General features: G+C 44.2%; 1 protein-coding gene across 1 annotated transcript in view; it reads left to right on the forward strand.

Moving 5' to 3' along the window:
• Positions 1-20,796, forward strand: part of phaf1 (phagosome assembly factor 1) — a 68,046-nt gene that overhangs the window by 41,729 nt on the left and 5,521 nt on the right. The window contains exons 7-12 of the mRNA XM_078211070.1: positions 944-1,041; positions 1,676-1,788; positions 11,788-11,921; positions 12,750-12,833; positions 12,918-13,000; positions 18,483-18,526. Coding sequence (XP_078067196.1) covers positions 944-1,041; positions 1,676-1,788; positions 11,788-11,921; positions 12,750-12,833; positions 12,918-13,000; positions 18,483-18,526 — 556 coding nt within the window. The remainder of the gene's footprint in view (positions 1-943; positions 1,042-1,675; positions 1,789-11,787; positions 11,922-12,749; positions 12,834-12,917; positions 13,001-18,482; positions 18,527-20,796) is intronic.

Below are 20,796 nucleotides of genomic sequence, written 5' to 3' on the forward strand. Positions count from 1 at the left end.
ACCAGAGAGGCAGCATACTATCCTTGATTCACGTTTGTGGCCACAAGTGTCTGTCTGTGCCCCTAATGATTGAATCCACCATCACTCTTGCCCTGCCATTCATTTTCCTCCCACCCCTCTGAGCGGCAGAGCCAACCACACTGCCATGAACTTGGCTGCTCCTACTTTCCCCTGAGAGGCTATCCCCCCAACAGTATCCAGAGAGGTATATCTGTTTGAGAGGGGGATAACCACCTGCACGACCTTCCTGAGTCTTTTACTGTTCCTGATGGTCACGCATTCCCTTTCAGACTGTGCAATCTTCACCTGCAGTGTGACCATCTCACTAAATGTGCTATTCATGACTTGCTCAGCATCGTGGATACTCCACAGTGAGTCTACCCACAGCTCCAGCTCTGAAACCTGGTTAGCTAGAAGCTGCATTTGGGCACACCTTCTGCGCACACGATGTCCCTCATTTGCCACAGGAAGTGCTGAGTGAGACAAGGGTGCAGGCAGAGGAGGTGATGAGGGAGGTGAGGTGGTAGGTGGAGGGGTGGTGAGTGAGTGATCAGGGGATAAGGGTGCAGACAGAGGGATTTTGAAGGCGCGAGGGAGAGACGAGGGAGTTAAAGGTGCAGAATGATGGGGTAATAGTGTGCTATGGATGTAATGTCTCTAGAGGGGTAATCCAGGAGTAGAAGTTAAGGTCAAGGTGTGGACCTGGGCGGGGTGAAGGGAGGCAGTGTGGATCTGGGCGGGGTTAAGGGAGGCTAATGGGTACAGGGTCTGATGAATGATTTGGATTGGGAACAAAAGGCAAATTGAGCGCGTTGTGTGTAATGATGCAGGTGTGGGCTCATTACTTAGTAGATGGATCCAGGCCGCCTTTTCCTTTATGTACCATTTGCTCTTGCTGACTATAATAAAATGAGCAATGTTTGACCAATTTGTTTTTACACAGCCCAAATTTGCACATGGCCTGGCCTCCCTGCAGATTCCTCATGGTGCTACCGTGAAACGCATGTACATATACACTGCAAACAGTCTGCAGGACACAAAGTAAGTAGACTGCCAAAGGAATGGATATCCATGTGATTTCCCTGATTGGTTAAATTGCATGAAGCATTGCATGCTCATTGGCAAGGGGTGTATAAAAATAAGTTTAATGCCTGTCAAAAGTCTTTGTTATCCAATAACTTTAATGACACAGAACATTCAACTGAGCTGAACACTGGTGAATGTCATCTTGGAGCAATTTGCCAGTCAAACAAATCTCTAAAGCTGCATGTATTTGGTAATTGCTAGATCTGGCCTCCTGTGGAAACCTGGATATATTTGCCAGCAGGTGCCCCTTTCATGGGCCATGCCTTTGTGGTGTTTTTATGACAGCTCCACAGCCTCAGGATAGTAATTAAAGCTTAGGCTTGGTTAGTCAATGCCACTTGCTTGCTGTGTGTATGCGTGATAACTTGTTCTGTAAAATATTAAAAGGCTAGTTAAAGACAGGCGGCACAATAAAGTATGTTCACTATAGACTTTAATACTCACAACCTGTTATCCAGACAACAATAATCTATAATACAGAATGCAGGAATAATCCAGAGCGTCTGAGCATGTGAAGATAAATATATTTATCAGTGGAGTTTCCTGAATTGCTTTTGTGCTGATTGCATCAATCTGCTTTTTTTTAAAGAGCTCCCATGATGCCACTGAGTTGTTTCTATGGTAACGTGTACGCAGAGACTGTTGAAGTATTAAGAGATGGTGTGGGACCCCTGGGTCTCCGATTGCGACTACTGACAGCAGGTAAAACACTTTTTTTTTGGCGTAGATGGAGAAAGGGGAAATCTGATTCATTTAAATGAAGTCGCCAAAGTAATGCTTTATTCATTCTGTTTGGTGAACTCCTGGGTACATGTCATATGTAGGAAGGGTGATGTATCTCTTCAGCTGAGCTGTGTGAAAAAAGGCAGCAAATGTGTACCCTGCTGTACAGAGTGGGAGTTACGCAGGCTGATAGCAGTGCTGGTTATTGGTTGAGGCAAATCTCCAGTACAAATCGATGCCTTTTTTTGGAAAATGATACCAACAATTTGTTACCTTGTACACCTTTGATATCAGCTTGGATTCTTGCTTCTGAGTCAGAATGTTTGAGAGTTTAAGTTTCACTCCTGACCATGCGTGGGCTGATGCTGCAATGGAACCCAGAAGAAATGCTGTGTCATCAGGGGGCTTAAGCTGCAATGTCCAGCTGTCCTGGATATTGAGTGGCTTTGTGAGATCCAATGGCACTCTTCAGATCAGAGCAGCAAGTTATCTTTGGCCAACCTTCTTACCTAAAAACTAAAGTGTTGCAATGCAAACTGATCCCTCATCCTGAGCTGTCCATGGCATCTTGCTGGGCAGAATAGCTGCCGTGTTTGCTTGCATGGCATTGCTTTATTTCAAAATTATTCGATATCTGACTTTGGGAGTGTCTTAAGATGTATAACTGCACCTTCCTCATCATCATGGGTCAGATATATTTGCACAGTTTGTCACTGGACTTTATGCTTTATTACCTACACATTGGCAACCCCTATCTGCACACTAGTCTTTTAGATATGAGAGCGAAATGTTCGTACCAAAAAAAACATCTGTGAAATGGCAAAATGAGAGTTTACTAAAAAAAGTTAGTGTCCATCAATGTACACTATTTACAGATTGACCCCTTTGGCTTTGTCAATCTTGTATTTGAATCTCCTTGCAGAGGCCAGACTTTGATAACTGGCTGTTGATAGAAATGTGAGATGGAGCTGTGAGGCTTTTCAGACTGAGCTCCCAGGTATTGACAGCAGCAAGGCAGGATAGTGCTTTGTGCTATTGGTCATATTGCTTTATTCCCCATGAAAGCAGGAAGACACTCGCTTTGGAGTGTTAGTATGACCAACTTCAGTGGAGCCTAAGTTGCAGTTTATAGTAATTCTGGTTCTGTAGTAACTCCCAACCCCACACTGAGTTCTCAAGCTATGTTTGCATCTCTACTGGAATGATCCTTTGGCTCCCTCTGCTGGTTCAGGGGAATAAATGCACTGCCTGGCTAAACCCTGTACTTGCAGCATATAATGTGGAGATGCCGGCGTTGGACTGGGGTAAGCACAGTAAGAAGTCTCACAACTTCAGGTGAAGAAGGGGCTTGGGGCTCCGAAAGCTAGTGCTGCCAAATAAACCTGTTGGACTTTAACCTGGTGTTGTGAGACTTCTTACTGCAGCATATAAACCAGAAATGTTTATTGTGCTGAGTCAATTAAACACACTATCATGGATCTCTATCACAGATTGATCTGTGTTCCTGGTTTATCATAGAAATCATAGAAACCCTACAGTGCAGAAGGAGGCCATTCGGCCCATTGAGTCTGCACCGACCACAACCCCACCCAGGCCCTACCCCCATATCCCTACATATTTACCCACTAATCCCTCTAACCTACACATCTTAGGACACTAAGGGCAATTTTTAGCATGGCCAATCAACCTAACCCGCACATCTTTGGACTGTGGGAGGAAACCGGAGCACCCGGAGGAAACCCACGCAGACACGAGGAGAATGTGCAAACTCCACACAGACAGTGACCCAACCGGGAATCGAACCCAGGTCCCTGGAGCTGTGAAGCAGCAGTGCTAACCACTCTGCTACCGTGCTGCCCCGTACCGTATCGTGTTATATCCAGAAGAAAATAAAGATAAAAGTATTTATTCAACTAGAAGTGCCAAGTTCGATTATCTGTGTGGCATTATCTGAAGTACAGCAGTAATTGTGTTTGAATCCTTTCATTTTAGTGTTCTTTCATGATGGCTCAGTGATTGAACTAGCCATGTTGTGTGACTCTGAACTCCGTGGTCCAGGAAGCTCCCAAATATAAATAGTCGCTGACAAAGCAGCAGTGAGGGGCTATATAGTTAGCTCCAATGTTCTTAAACTAAGGAGGTTGGGATTGTACTCCATGTAATCAGTGTTTGACATGCATGTGAAGCATCCATGATGTGGGAATACCCAAGAAAAACTGAGGCTAAGGAAAGAGAAACAATCAGCATTCATTTGTCTAGTAACCCTGACTCTCATTTTGCTGCATTAGGGACATATCTAATGGCTTTTCGCTCCAATACCCTGATTGGCAGATTATTCCAAACATTTGCGACTCTTGAGGTGCTCCTCCTGCTCTGCTTTAAATATTTTATAGCTTCTGCTCTTACTGCAAAGCAAGTCTTGGAAGAAATCATGTGGGCTTGCCCATCTATATAGTACCTTAATATTTCATGTACCTCATTGAAGTCATTCCCTTTAACTGGTTTGAGCTACTCTTGAGGGAAAGGAATTCATTAAAATGCATTAAATATTAAATGGTATGTAGCTGGGTAAACTCATTATTATTGAAAAGTGGAGCAGAGCCTCGAATGAAAACCCTGCAGTTTCTGCAATGCTTTGTGCAAAACCCAGCTGGCCTCGTAGTGTTTACACTTTTATTCATTTCTTGCCGTTTGGTCCTATTTATGGTTTATCGAAGCAGAGGTTTGAAAAGGGCTTCTTTTAGCATTATAGCTTCATTAGTGGGTGAATCTTAAATCAGAACACCCAGTCCTCAGTGTAATTTGGGATATGAAGAATTTCCTGAGAACCTGGATTGGGTATGTTGTTTGTAGCTTACTTTGCTGCTTTCACGACTGCCATGATGTGAAATCGATTCCACTTGCATTTCTGATCTGATATTGTTTAGCCAGCCTATTCTTGTTACTGTGTAGAACTAAGTCCCTCCAGCACCAGTTCAGAGTACTGTTAGGGAGGGAGTTCCGGAATCTTGACCCAACGGCACTGAAGGAACGGCGATATAGTTCCAAGTCAGAATGGATGGGAGCTTGCAAGTAGTGGTGTTCCCATGTGCAACTGTTGTTGTTCTTCTGTGTTTGTGTTCATGCCAACTGAAAAGCTGCTTGAGTGAGGAATTGGGTCAAATCTATTCTTGAAAGACATCTCCTGTCCCTGCTGTGGATGTGGCTGTGCCCTTACAGTCCCTGTGACTGCCTGCTGTGCATTCCCAGTTCAACATTAACTGGGACAGAATACTTTCACTTATTCAGAAGAAGGTCGTGCCTTCCTGACGGTGCTCCCCAAAGTTTAGGTCACATGATGTCATGACGGACATGGGCATGTTGTCATGGTTGCCAACTAATGAGAGTCAGAGACGCACACAGCTGAAGGCAAGGGGTGATGTGTGTCAGTTTCCCTGTGCCCCACAGAAATGGCTTTCACTGCTTAGAGTCATGAATGCTGTCTTTCTGAAATCACTTCTGGCCAGTGCTGGGTAGATTGGATGTGCAATGCTTACTGTCCCTTGGGATTTTTCCCACTCCTTTGCTGAATAGGCACGGCATGGTGGCACAGTAGTTAGCACTACGGCCTTTCAGCGTCAGGGACCCGGTCTCGATTCCAACCTCGGGTGACTCTGTGAAATTCTCCCCATGTCTGCGTGGGTTTCCTCTGGATGCTCCAGTTTCTTCCCACAATCCAAAGATGTGCAGGTTAGGTGGATTGGCCATGCTAAATTGCCCCTTGCTATCCAAAGATGTGTAAGTTAGGGGGGATTAGTGGGCTAAATGTATGGGGTGGGTGGGTCTGGGTAAGATGCTCTTTCGGAAAGTTGGTGGGCTGACTTGATGGGCTGAATGGTCTCTTTCTGCACTATAAGGGTTCTATGGTCTAACTTGTGCACCACTCAATCCAAACGGAATGCAACACAATCGCTGCACACTACCTGTTTTCATGCATTTTTAAATTCATTCGTCAAATATGGGTGTTGCTGACAAGACCAGAATTTATTGCCCTTGAGAAGAGGGTGTGAACTGCTGCAGTCCATGTTTTGTAGATCCAGCCACAGTGCTGTTAAAGAGGGAGTTCCAGAATCTTGACCCAACAACACTGAAGGAACGACGTTTTCGTTTCAAGTCAGAATGGATGGGAGTTTGCAGGTAGTGGTGTTCCCATGTGCAACTGCTCTCGTTCTAAGTGTTTGTGGTCATGGGTTTGAAGGGGCCTTGGTGAGTTCCTTCAGTGAATTTTGTAGATGGCACTGGGTGGAGGGAGTGAGTGCATGAGGTGGTAGATTGAGTGCCAATTAAGTGGGCTCCATTTTCCTGGGTGATGTCAACCTATTCAAAGTTATTGCAGCTTCACTTATACAGACAAGTGGAATTTTTAAAATTTATTCAAGGGATGCATTTATTGCCCTTCAACAAAAGATGTCCCCAATTGCCCTTGAGAAGGTGCTAGTGCGTTGCCTTCTTGAACTGCTGCAGTCTGAGCAATAGTGTACCCACAGTGCTGGGAGGGAATTTCAGGATTTTGACCCAGCAACCATAGAACTCCTACAGTGCAAACTCTCCAAAAGAGCATCTTACCCAGGCCCATCCCACCCTATATCGGGCAAGTCCACATTTGATATGTGGGAATTGTTTAAAGACCTACTGACCAGCGTTCAGGACTGGCATGTTCCAGTAAGGGGGAAGGACAAGAATGGTAAGGTAAGGGACCCTTGGATCACACAGGAGGTTGTGAAGTTGGTCAAAAGGAAAAAAGAAGAAAAAAGATGGTTTAGGAAGGTAAAATTGGGCAAGGCCTGTGAGTAATAGAAAGAACTCAAGTAGGGAATTAGGAGAAAAAAGAGGGTCCATGAAATGACCTTGGCAAGTAGTGTTGAAGAGAATCCCAAGGTATTTTGTACATGCATTAAAAACAAGAGGCTAACTAAGGAGAGGGTAGGACCACTTAAAAATAAAGGAGGGAACTTGTGCTTGGAGGCAGAGGATGTGGGCGAAATCCTAAATGTGTACTTTGCTTCGGTATTCGCCAAGAAGAAGGACGTGGAGGATAGCATGATTAGTGATGAGCATGCTAATACGCTAGGGCATTTTGAGATCAAGAAAGAAGTGGTGTAGGGTCTCGAAGAGCATTAAGGTGGATATGTCCCAAGGGCCCGATGGAATCCACGCGAGGTTGAGAGTGTAAGAGAGGAAATTGCTGGGGCAGCCGCAAAGATCTTTGTATTCTCTCTAGCTACTGGAGAGCTTCCGGAGGACTGGTGAGATGTTGTTCCTCTGTTCAAGAAAGGAAGGGAATTACAGACCGGTGAGTCTCATCGGTGGTTGGGGAGCTATTGGACAGGACTCTTGGGGATAGGATTTACGTGCATTTGGAAAAGCATGGCCTAATTGGGAAAAGTCATTATGGCTTTATACGGGGCAGGTCGTGTCTTACAAGTTTGATTTTTTTTCAAGGAGGTGATGAAGGTATAGATAAGGGTAGAGCAGTGGATGTTATCCACGTGGATTTTAGTAAGTCTTTCAACAAGATCCTGCATAGTAGGCTCACCCAGAAGATTAAGATGCATGGGATCCATGGTGATTTGGCCGCTTGGGTTCAGAATTGGCTTGTCCATAGAAGTCAGACTGGTGGTGGAAGGCTGTTTGTCTGGTTGGAGGTCTGTGACTAGTGGTGTTCCGCAGGGATCCGTACTAGGGCCTCTGATGTTTGTGATATATGTAAATGACTTGGATGACAACGTAGATGGGTGGGTTAGTAAGTTTGCAGAAGACACACAGCGAGGTGGAATTGTGGATAGTGTAGAATATTGTCAAAGTATATAGCGGGATATAGATCAGTTGCAGATATGGGTGGAGAAATGGCAGGTGGAGTTTAATCCGGGCAAATGTTCTGCACTTTGGGAGATCAAATGTTAAGGGTAAGTATACAGTTAATGGCAGGATCCTGAACAGCATTGATGTACAGAGGGATCTTGGGGTCAAGTCCACAGCTCCCTGAAAGTGGTGCAACAAGTAGATGGGGTGATCAGGAAGGCGTATGGTATGCTTGCCTTTATTGGTCGAGGCATTGAGAAAAAGAGTCAAAAAACTTTGGTTAGGCTGCACTTTGAGTATTGTGTTTAATTCTGGTCACCACATTATAGGAAGGATGTGGAGGCTTTGGAGAGGATGCAGAAGAGGCTTATCAGGATGCTGCCTGGATTAGATGGTATAAGCTATAACGAGTGGCTGGACAAACGAGGGTTATTTTCTCTGGGACGGCAGAGGCTGAGGAGAGACCTGATAGAAGTCTATGAAATTGAGAAGCATAGATAGGGTTGACGGACCGAATCTCTTTCCCGGAGTTGAAATGTCTTCATACCAGGAGGCATACACTTAAGGTGCGAGGGGAAAATTTAAAGGAGATGTGAGGGTAAGTTTTTGTTCCAGAGTGGGAGGTGTCTGGAATGCGCGCCAAAGGTGGTGGTGGTGCAGGCAGATATGGTAGGGATGTTTAAGGGGCTTTTGGATAAGCACATTAATATGCAATGAATTGAGGGATATGGAACAAGGGCAGGCAAAAGGGATTAGTTTAATTTGGCATAATGTTTGGCACAACATAATGGGTTGAAGAGCGTGTTCCTGTGCTGTACTGTTCTATGTTCTATCCCTGTAATCTTGCACATTTACTGTGGCTAATCCACCTAACCTACACATCTTTGGAGTGAGGGGGGAAACTGGAGCACTCAGAGGAAACCCATACAGAATTGGGAAGAACATGCAAACTCCAAACGCAGTCACCCAAGGGCAGAATCAAATCCGGATCCCTGGCATTGAGGCAGCAGAGCTAACCGCTGTTGTGACAATGAAGAAACAACAATATATTTCCAAGTCTGGATGATGGGTGGCTTGGAGGGGAACCTCCAGGTGGTGACATTCCTATGTATCTGCTGCCCTTGTCCTTGTAGATGGTAGTGGTTGTGGGTTTGACAGGTGCTACCTAAGAAGGCTTGTGAGTTGCTGTAGTGCATCTTGTAGATGGTACAAACAGCTGCTACCATACATCAATGGTGGAAAGAGTAAATGCTTGTAGATGTGGTGCCAATCAAGCGGCCTGCTTTGTCCTGGACGGTGTCAAACTTCATGTGTTGTTGGAGCTGCACTCATCCCAAAAGTGGAGAGTATTCCGTCACACTGCTGACTTGTGCCTTGTAGATGGTGGACAGGCTTTGGGGAGTCAAGAGGTGAGTTACTCGCCGCAGTATTCATCACCTCTGATCTCTTGTAGATACTGTATTTATATGGCTAGTCCAGCTCTGGTGAATGGTAACCCCCCCCCAAGAGGTTGATAGTGGGGGATTTAGTGATGGTAATGCCATTGACTGTCATGGGACAATGGCTAGATTCTCTTTGGTTGGAGATGGTCATAGTGTGGCACGAATACTTGCCATTTGACAGCCCAAGTCTGGCTATGTTTCAAAATAGATTGCTTCAGTATCTGGGGAGTCTCAAATTGTGCTGAACATTACATCTGACCTTATGATGGAAGGGAGGTCATTGATGAAGTAGCTGAAGATGGTTGGGCCTCAGATGCTACCCTGAGGATCTCCTGCAGTGATGTCCTGGAACTGAGATGATTGACCTTTGACAATCACAACCATCTTCCTTTATGCCAAGTATGACTCTAACCAGCACAACGCTTACCCCTGATTCCCTTTGACTCCAGTTTTGGTGGGACTCTTTGATGCCATACTTGGACAAATGCAGCCGTAATGTCAAGGTCAGTCACTCTCACCTCACCACTGGAGTTCAGCTCTTTTGAGCCAAGTCTATAATGAGGTCAGGGGCTGAGTGACCCTAGCGGAACCCAAACTGCGTGTCAGTGAGCAGGTTATTGATAAACTATTCCATCATGACTTCAGTCTTGTAGATGACGGGCAGCCTTCATCTTTGGAGAGTTATGAAATAAGAGATTCATCGCAGAATGCCCACATCTGACCTGGTCGCATAACCACATGATTTATATGGTTGTTCCAATTAAGTTCCTGGAGCATAGTGACCCATCTAAATATAGTTGCGGGTTCGCAGTAATTCACTGATAGGGTCTTGTGTAGGCTGTTAACTGTCAAACCTCAAATTGGCTCATCTCCATTGGATCTGGCTCTAATATTGAGGGACGATTCATTTCAGTATTAATTCAATAATCAGGAGACTAGCATGGTTAATGGTGGCTAATTAGTAACTTTTATTGACAAAAACACAATCTGACTACCTCTATCTGAATCTCAATCTCTCTCTATATCTTGTGTATCTATATATGTGTAAATTTGTACATATATATCCATCTCTATATTATATGTATTATATAGCTTGTTCTCTTGCTCTAACTCATGCTCTCTTTCTCATTTTCCATATATCTTGCTCACTCTTGCATTCATTCACTCATGCTCACTCTGTATATCTCGCTAGCTCTTGCCCTTGTGTTCACTTGCTCTCATGCCTGCTCTAGCTCTCTTTCTAGACACTAGGAGGAGAATTTTAAATTGTAGGAACTTGAGAATCAGGAATCAATGTAGTTGAGTGAGCACAGGGCTGCTGGTCAGTGGTAATAGGTGTAAAATAGACTCCAGTCAACAGAGTTTTGATTGAGTTGAAGTTTTTGGAGCATGAGACACTGGCCAGGGCAACATTGGAATTGCGCAGTATGATGTTGACAGAAGCATAGATAATCATAAACCTGAGTGGTGATGGTAGTTACACAAGCCCTGATACAAACCTATAGAATTGAATCATTGAATGGTTACAGCACAGGAGGAGGCCATTCAACCTGTATCTGGGCTTCCTCTCTGCAGTAGCAACTCACCTAGTGCCACCCCCTGCTTGAGATCAGCTAATTTTGGACTGACCTTAGACCTTTTGATCTTGTTGGTTGTGATGATTGGGAAGCTCCAACAGTGCATTTTAATTCCAAACTAGAGCATCCTTAATGGAGACAGTGATATTTCAATTTTCTGCATCAGACTATCTCTATATTTAAAACCACTGATCTAAAGCTTGCATCGGAAAGGTGAATGGAATTGGTGAATGCAATGTTCAAAACATTAACAATCTTTGGTAATTTCATCTGATACATTGAGCAAATCAAATTCTATTTTATATATTTGTTGGCCTGATTCTAAATGGGCAGAGTTCCAGAAACTCATCCCTAAATTGCTGGTTAAAAATCCTGAAATGTCATGTAATAAATTTGGAATTTAACTTAAATTGTGCTCTGGTTATGGCTTAACTGATTGTTGGCTATTACAGAATTTATTACTGACTAACACAGTAACTTTGTCTGTTCCTCTGAATTTTGGCACTCGTGGAAGAGGTGTTGTTACCTTTCCTTACTGATTGTGGTCTGTGGGTTAAGAAGTTCAAGATCCAGTCACAGAGGGAGGAGCCATGCCCCAGGCCACGAAGTGTGGAGATGGGTCTCATAGGAATAATGATGTTGAAGGCTGAGCTGTAGTCTAGAAATAAGAGTCTGACATAGGTGACTTTGTTATCTAGATGTTCCAGGGTTGAGTGCAGGGCCAGGGAGATGGCCTCTGCTGTGGACCTGTTGCGGCGGTAGTCCCTGTCTGAGAATGCTGACGGGTGACCCCTTAATTTCTGCTAGTGTTTATTTGAAGTTGGATTTTGAGCTGCAGAAGGCTATTCTGGTACAGTGGCCTTGTAGCGTTCACAATTTCTTTCCTAATCCAGCTAAGCTACTGTGTTTGGTCAGGAGGTGGGAAATGTAGGGAGTGTTTGAAACCCATATGTCAACATTTCATGGTGCAACACATTGGTGAACCAGACTGCTTTGTCACCAAGTGCTGGTATTTTGTTAACTTGCTTGAATAAATGTTACTGCCTTGACAAAACAGCAGCATGTTCCTTTATTCCAGTATAGTGAGCGGGTTCTAAGCTGCCCCTTTCTAATTGCAGGTTGTGGTCCTGGGGTATTGGCTGATACAAAGATGCATACGTTTGAGCGTTGTGTGTATTTTGGGGATTCTTGCCAGGATGTGCTGAGCGCTCTTGGATCTCCACACAAAGTCTTTTATAAGTCGGAGGACAAGGTAAGTCTGACTTAGAGGGATTAGGTTTAGGATAATGAGACTGTCATGGTGCAGCCTTTGCTGTCCATTTGTGAACCCTGAGGGTTATGCTGTTAAGACTGGGACTTTGAGGTTTTTCTCAAGAATAATTGTTGAATCCAGTGCAAATTGCTTTTTAAGTGACCTGTGCAAGTTTCATAGAAACCATAGAAACCCTACAGCGCAGAAGGAGGTCATTCGGCCCATCGAGTCTGCACCGACCACAATCCCACCCAGGCCCTACCCCCACATATGTACCCGCTAATCCCTCTAACCTACGCATCTCAGGACTCTAAGGGGCAATTTTTAACCTGGCCAATCAACCTAACCCGCACATCTTTGGACTGTGGGAGGAAACCGGAGCACCCGGAGGAAACCCACGCAGACACGAGGAGAATGTGCAAACTCCACACAGACAGTGACCCGAGCCGGGAATCGAACCCAGGACCCTGGAGCTGTGAAGCAGCAGTGCTAACCACTGTGCTACCGTGCCGCCCTTTCAATTGGACAGCTCCCATCTCTGTTTAATACCAGTGACCTTTAAACAGTAATGGCACCTTTTCTATTCTGTACAGTTTCACTTCATGTACTGAAGACTTATTTAAGCACCCACATCCAACATTGGATGGTAACAAAGAGAAATGTTCTTTATTGGCTGTGGAGACACAAGTTACAAAACCACATGTATTTTGTTCAACTTGCTGTGGGCCTTGTATGTGTATACACTGAGGCAAGTTGGATAGTCTGTCCCTTTGCAACATTGCGCTGTGTACACTGTGGCTATTGATTGTTTGCTCTTTGTTTCTACAGATGAAGATCCACTCTCCCTCCCCTCACAAGCAGGTTCCCTCCAAGTGCAATGACTACTTTTTCAACTTCTTTACTCTGGGAGTGGTGCGTATCTGTAGTCTCGCTTGTTAATAGAGGCTTTGCACTGTTCACTTCTGCAACTTTTATTCATCTCTTTCTCCTCGACAGGACGTTCTGTTTGACGCCACCACACATCAGGTGAAGAAATTTGTCCTTCACACCAACTACCCAGGTCATTACAACTTCAATATGTGAGTGTCAACTGCATTCCAGTGAGATTTGTGGGCTGAGAATCCTAGAATGAGGCGATACAGACCAAGGCTCTTCCTCCTCTGAATTTTTAAACAATAGTGGTTTTTGGCAAAATGCTCTACCACCTGTTTGTGTTAAGTATTTACAATCTAGGCAAGAAAAAATTGACCACGGTGTGGATATGGATTTTGGGTGAGTACAGGCACTGATGTTTCTTGGCTGAATAACTAGCCAGTATTCACTGTCTTAGAATAGAATCATAGAATCCTTACAGTGCAGTCGGGGACCATTCAGCCCATCAAGTCTGCACTGAATCTCTGAAAGAGAATCCCACCCAGACCCCTATTCCTGTAACTCCACACATTTACGCTGCTAATCCCCCTAACCTACACATCTTGGGACACTAACATGCAATTTAGCCTGGCCAATCCACCTAACCTGCACACCTTTGGACTGTGGGAGGAAACCAGAGCACCCAGAGAAACCCATGCAGACGTGGGGGGAATGTGCAAGCTCCACACAGACAGTGACCTGAGGCTGGAATTAAGCCCGGTCCCTGGCACTGTGATGCAGCAGTGCTAACCAATATGCCACAGTTTCTGACTAAAATAAGTGATTAAATAGAGAACGAAAATCATTACTGATTCTTGTGGAACTCCATCTCTTCTGAAGGTCCCTAGGCAGGAGGCTTGCTGCTGCTGAGAGAGTGCAATTTGAATGTGCTACTTGCTGCTGGGCTGTAAATTCAGGCTGGATTTCAGAGCGCAAACTCCATCATGGCTCACTGGCTCATCGCAAGGCTGAGTGGATAACATGTTCAGAGAGGTGGTCACACTGCAGCTTAAGGGCCTGGAGGCAGAGAGGGAATTGGTGACTGCCAGGCAGTCCAAGAGAACTAGGCAGGTAGTGCAGGAGTGCTCTGAGGTCCTACTCAAAAATCAGTCTTCTGTTTTGCAAGCTGATGAAGGCCCTGGCTCCTCGGAAGCTCCTGTTGGTGTAGTGGATAAGGTGTCTAACTTTGGTATAAGTTGTGATGTCATCAGAAAATTGCAGGTTCAAGTCCTGTTGCGATTGTTGTCGGCACAGTGGTTAGCACTGCTGCCTCACAGCACCACTGTCCCGGTGCGATTCCAGCTTTCCGTGACTGTGCACGTGGAGTTTGCACATTCTCTCCATGTCTGCATGGGTTTCCTCTGGGTGCTCCAATTTCCTCCCACAGTCCAAAGATGAGCAAGTGAGATGGGTTAGCCATGCTAAGTTGCCCCTCAGTGCCTGGTTCAGGGATTAGCGAGGTAAATGCTATGGGGTTATGGGGATTGGGTTTGGGTTGGGCCTGTCAGAGTTGATGCAGAATTGATGGGCTAAATGGCCCCCTTCTGCACTGTGGGGATTCTGTGAAGTGCCGTCAAAGCCAGGGTTGTGGCACCATGAGCAGCTTGGCTGTTCAGGAAAGGAGGAAGCAAAAGGGAAGAGCAATAGTGAAACAGGATTCATTAGTTAGGGGAACAGACAAGTGTTTCTGTGGCTGTAGACGTGACTCCAGGATGGTATGTTGACTCCCTGGTGCCGCGGTCAAGGATGTCACAGCAACTACACGACATTCTTCTGCAGGATTGTGAGCAGCTGGAAGTTGTGGTCCACATTTGGCATCAATGACATGGGTAGGAAAGGGGTTGGGGTCCTGCAATCAGATTCAGGGAAATAGGTAGAAAATTAGCAAGCAGGATCTCCAATGTAGTAATCCCTGGATTACTCCCAGTGCTGTGTGGAAGTGAGTACAGGAAATAGAGGATAAGGCAGATGAATATGTGGCTGGAAAGATGGTGCAGGAGGGCTTTAGTTTCCTGGGGCACAGACTGGCTCTGGGGGAGGTGGCATCTATACAAGCTAGATGGGTTGCACCTGAACAGAGCAGGGACTGAGTTCCTGGAGGGGTGTTTTGCTGTTGTTGTCGAAGGGCTTTAAACAAATTCGGCAGAGGTGTGGGAACCAAGTGGAAATATTGGAGGAAAACCAGGATAGGCAAAATGTTGGGAGAGACAGAAAGCACTAGTATAGAGAATAGTAAATTAATAGGTGAAGGCAGAGTAAGGGAGAAAGTAATGATGTCTAAATCAGGGTTACTGTACATGTGTGTGAATGCACGGAGTACAGGGAATAAGATTGGGGAGTTACAGCTGCAGATTGCGATGTGAAAATTGTGGAAATACTGTGTTGTGGTGATAACAGAAACCTGGCTCAAGGGCAGGACTGGGTGTTAAAATTCCTGGGTACAAGGTGTTCAGGAAAGAAATGAAAGGGGAGGGTGGCAGTATTGGCTAAGGAGAGCATTCCAGTGATGGAGAAATAAGCGGTCCCAGAGGATCCAAGGACAGAATCAATTTGGCTAGAGCTAAGGAAGAAAAAGGGTGTAATTACATTGCTCGGTGTAGTCTATAGACCGCCAACTAGTGAGAATGATGTAGAAAAACAAATCTGTAGGGAAATTATAGGGTGGTTTTAATGGGGAACTTTAATTCCCTGAGTGTACCCTGAGACCGTGGTAGTGTAAAGGGCAGAGAGGGGCAAAAATTACTGGATTGTGTTCAGGAAAATTTTCTACAGCAGTACGTGTCCAGTCCAACAAAATGTACTGTTGAACATATTTCTTAGAAATTGGGTGTCGATGGGGGATCACTTAGGAGACAGTGAACATTAAATTGTAAGGTCTGGGATGATCATAGATAAGGTAAATAGGCAATCCAAAGTAAAAATAATTAACTGGGGGAGAGCCAACTTCAATGTGGCAAGAGCAGACTGGTTGGTTAGACTGCAATGAAAGGTTGACAGGAAAAACTGAACAATGGGCTACCTTCAAAACAGAAATGGCTTGGACACAGTCCAGATACATTCTCAAGAGAGCAGTAGGGCAAACAAATCCAGAGCTCACCGAATGAAAAAGCAGATAGAAATGAAGATAAGGAAAGAAAAGTGTGCTTATGGCAGGTGATGGGTAGAAGATACATTTGAGAACCAAGAGGAATACAGAAGGTTCAGAGGGGAGATAAAAAAACACATTAGCAAAGCAAAGAGGGATTATGAGAAAAAGACTGGCAGCTTAACATAAAGTGGAATCTCAGAGTCTTCTATAGGCATATAAATAGTAAAAGGGTGGTAAAAGGAGGAGTAGGGCTGATTAGGGACCTAAAAGAGAATTTAAACGTGGAGGCTATGGGCATGGCTGAGGTATTAATTAATACTTTGCATCCATCTTTACCAAGGAGGTAGATGCTACCCAGGACATGGGTAGAGGAAACTCTGTCCCTAGAAGGGCTCAGAATTGATGAGGAGAAAGTGTTGATTTGACTGTCAGTACTGAAAGTTAACAAGGCATTGGGACTGGATGAGATGCATCCAAAGATATTGAAGGAAGTGAGAATGGAAATTACAGGGGTGCTGGCCATAACCTTCGGGTCTTCTCTAGACTCTGGGGAGGTGTCAGAGGACTGGAGAATTGCAAATGTTACTCCCTTGTTCAAAAAAGATTGTAAGAATAGCCCCAGCAATTACAGGCCAGTCAGTTTAACATCGATGGTAGGCATGTTTCAAAGAATTATTCGGGATAGAATTAGTGCTCATGGAAAATGTGCAATGATTAGGAAGAGCAGCATGGATTTCTAAAGGGGAAATCGTATTTCGCAAACTTGCTGGAGTTTTTTAAGGAGGTAACTGAGGGTTGATGAGGGTAATGCTTTCGGTGTTATAGTTGGGCTCTCAGCAGGCATTTGATACAATACAACAGACTTGAGAAAAGTTATAGCTCATGGAATAAAAGGAACAATAGCAATGTGGATACAAAATTGACTGAATAATAGGAAGCAGAGAGCAACAGTCGGTAGATATTTTATGGGTTGGAGGTAGGTGTGTTCCCAAGGGTTCAGCATTGGGTCCCTTGCTTTTTCTGATATATATTAATGTTGAAGATCTTGGTGTACAGGGGACAATTTCGGTCTGAAGTCTGCAGATGATGCAAAACTTTGACGTATTTTAAATTCTGAAGAGGAGAGTGTGGAACTTCAAAAGGACCTAGACAAATTGGTGGAGTGAGCATGTAGGTGGCAGATGAAGTTCAATGCAGAGAAGTGTGAGATGATGCCTTTTGGTATAAAAAACATGGAGACACAATGTTAAATAAGGGGTAAAATTCATAAGGGAATGCAGGAGCTGAGAGACCTGGATGCATATGTGCATAGCTCATTAAACAAGAGAGGACTGGTGGAGAGAGACCATTTAATAAAGCCTATTGTATTCAGGGCTGCTTTAATAGGGGCATATGAGCTTATGCTAAACTGGTTAGACCTCAGCTGGAATATTGTGTACAGTTCAGGGCACCACAATGTAGGAAGGGTGTAAATGCATTGAGGAGGGTGTAGAAGAGGCTTACAAGAATGGTTCCAGGGATGACAAGCTTCAGTTATGAGGAGAAATTGGGACTGTTCTCCTCGGAAAGAAGAAAGCTAAGAGGAGATTTGATAGCAATGCTCAAAATCATGAAGGGGTGCTGGACAATGTAAATAAGGAGAAACTGGTCCTGCTCTTAAAAGGATCTAAAACAAGGGTGCAGATTTAAAGTGATTTGCAAAAGAAGCAAATATGATGCAAGGAAAAAAACATTCTCGTAAGAGTGGTTCAGGTCTGGAATGCACTGCCTAGAAGTGTGATGGAGGCAAGTTCATTCGAGGCATTTAGGAGGGCATTCGATGTTTCTATTCAAATAATCAACGTGCAGGGCTTTGGGGAAAAGGCAGGGGACTGACACTAAGCCATGATGCTCATTTGGAGAGTCAGTGCAGACACGATGAGCCAAATGGCCTTCTCCTGTGCCATAACAGTTCTGTGATTCTATGAAGACAGGGCTTTAATCATTTTTACGACTGATCTTGCATCCATCTGTCTTGATAGCTGCTTTACTGGTGCTGTGTTTAGATTAATGGGTTTACTGTTGCTGCTTGATTTGGAAGATGCATATTTTTAATCTATAGTCCTACACGAGTTATAATTTTCTCGTGATGGTGTTTCTATGCTCTTTGAAGATTGGTTGTCAAAGCTTCTGCAACAGTAGAAATTTAAGAATAGATTAACCTCAGAAAAGAATACCTCAGCTTGGTAAGTGGGTCATCAAAAGTGACACCTTGTGCTTCTGAAAACTCCATAGTGACCGGTGGGGTAACAGTCCCTTCCAATGTTGAGGAAAGATTTGTTATATTCAAGCAATCATTCATAGATTTATAATTTGATTGAGAGTTAACTTTCTTTCTGTTCCAGGTCAGATAGGAATCTTAACTTCTAAATATTGGGTCTCAAAAGCCCTGTGGGTATTTGGTGTCTGATTTCTTTGGGCTATTGAGTTCAGTTTTGGGGTTTTTACCCTCCCAAAACCCAGGGGAGTTGAAATCTCAGCTATTTTGTGGAGTGGATGACTGCACACGTTATTTTTTGCAGATACCATCGCTGTGATTTCAAGATCCCACTTGCAGTTAAACGAGGTGAGATCCCTGTCTTTGGAGCGGATGGGATGGTGGGGGGTGTGGGTTTGCAATGCTGCTTTTGGGCCAGACCTCAGCTTTCCTGTTGCTACAGAAAGTCGATAGCTTCAGAGAATTCAAAACAAATGTTTTTTTGAAAGAAGAGGTTGCGGCTCCATGATCAAATGAACTGCCAGACTTGATAAAGTGCCCAGTGGAAGAGACAAAGGAGATAGTTGCTGAGAGAGAAGAGAGCAATTGACAGAATAGATGAGCAGTTCATGCTCTTTATCTTTTTAAATTCAGCCTTCCATTATTGTTTCATTTTAAGACTTATTTTCTTTGAAGGCTCTGATTTTGTTTTTAGAAAAATAAATGTTTGCTTGTTACTCTCTAGGCAGTAGAGGTGTTTATGGATCCTATGTGTTTGCTCTCAACCAAATTCTGGATCACTGTGTATTTGATATTAACTCTCTTTATTCTTGAAGTAAATATGGGGGTCATTTGTGCGGCAATGCAGCACATCCACAAATTGTTTTTGATACGTTATGTTAACCTGAGAAAGTATCCAGTGGCATTTCACAGAAATTAAATCGAGCAACAATTGACACCGAGCCCTAGGAGGGGGTGACAAAAAGTTTGGTTTTTGCTGGAAGAGGGGGGAAGATGGGGGAATTTTGAGTAAGGAATATCAGAGCATTGGGGCTGAGAAGGCTGAAAGCATGGTCGTCGGTGATGGGCCAAAGGGAGTGGAGAATGCATGAGTCCAGAGCTGGAGGAATGCAGAACGTTCAGGAGGTTGTAGGGCTGCCAGGTAAGAAAAGGTGGGGGAAATGAGATTTAAACACCAGGATGAGAATTTCACTTTCAAAGTTGGTGGGCCCAGGGGTGTTGGGTGACCAGGACTCCTTACAAGTTAAGCTGGAGGCAAGAGTTGAATGAGCTTGAGTTAATAGAAGATGAAAAATGCAGGACTGACCAGGAAATCATTAGAACAGTGGAGTCTAAAGGTGTCAAAAGCATGGAAGAGGTTTTCAGCAGCAGAAGGCACATAGAAATTACTAAATGAAAAAAGACAGCAGTCCCATCTAATTCACCTTCTACTGTGCTGGTAGTTGTGCAATGCAGCGATAATCACGGCATCAAATTCAATTTCTCTGCAACAGCATATGCCCAGATTGGCTGATGTAGGGCTGAGGATAGATGTTACGGCTGTTTGAAGTGCACTGTCTTTATGATGGGTAGATAAGAGGTTGGAAGCTCAGCCTGATATCAGATAGGGAGCTGTGGTTATGAAAAACTATTCAGTTGGGATAGCAGCCAGTGACAGCGGTGGAATCAGTGACAAAGAGGCAGTTGTGGGCCAGGACGATGCGGGTGAAATGCATTTGCTTTGTGGTCTTTGGGCTAATGTGATCTTATAAATGGCTGTAGTTTTGATCCACAAAATATCCAGGTTGCAACTGGTGCTACATTCCAGTCACCCCACAGTTGTACCCACTCCTCTAAGGAAGAGACCCCACTTGTGTGTCTAATGCAGCAAGTTTAAATTTTATCACTATTTGTGATGCTTCCTTCCTCTGGAATCTATCATTGTTTAAATGTACATTTTTAAAGGGATTGTGGTGTTTGTTATATTTTACTGATCCCACTAAATAGGATGAGGATGAACTGCAGGATCTCTCTTGTAGTGGACGGTTCTTACTGATGTGGTTAAAGCAAACATTGGAGGTCTACCTGTCCTTAAAATTGTGTTGAACCAAGACATTTTGTTGGAAGTTGGCATCTGTTGGGAAATTTTCAAAGTTCTAAGTATTCTAATTACTGATGTAAAATTGGAGCTCAGTCCTATTTCAACTCGATCCCTATGTTGCAATACCTAATGTAAATGGCCAACTAGCAATATCGACCACAGGCGTTTGTTGGAAAATAATGGTTTTCTCTATATGACAATGTCGGAAACATGCTAATTATCATCCTAACTGTGACTGTCTGTTAGTGCTAAGAGCAGGAAGTCCTGTTTGTGCTTGAATTTAGCTTTGACAATTCTTCCCAACACAATCGCCACTGCTGGCCTCCCTATGTGAAAATCAGTTCTTGAGGTAGTGCATAGTAACAGGCCAGTAATTGAAAAGACATTAGTGTGGCCTAACCCCAGCTGTTAACTTAGCTGAGGGCATTGGAGCAAGATGCTGAATCAAATGTCCAGTTTGTTATGTAACTCTGGCACTAGTCAAATTGTCTGCAGTCATTACTGCGATTTTATTTTTGATGTCTGGACTCATGAGCAC

The sequence above is a fragment of the Mustelus asterias genome, chromosome 4 (genome assembly GCF_964213995.1).
Source record: "Mustelus asterias chromosome 4, sMusAst1.hap1.1, whole genome shotgun sequence".
NCBI classification, from domain to species: domain Eukaryota; kingdom Metazoa; phylum Chordata; class Chondrichthyes; order Carcharhiniformes; family Triakidae; genus Mustelus; species Mustelus asterias.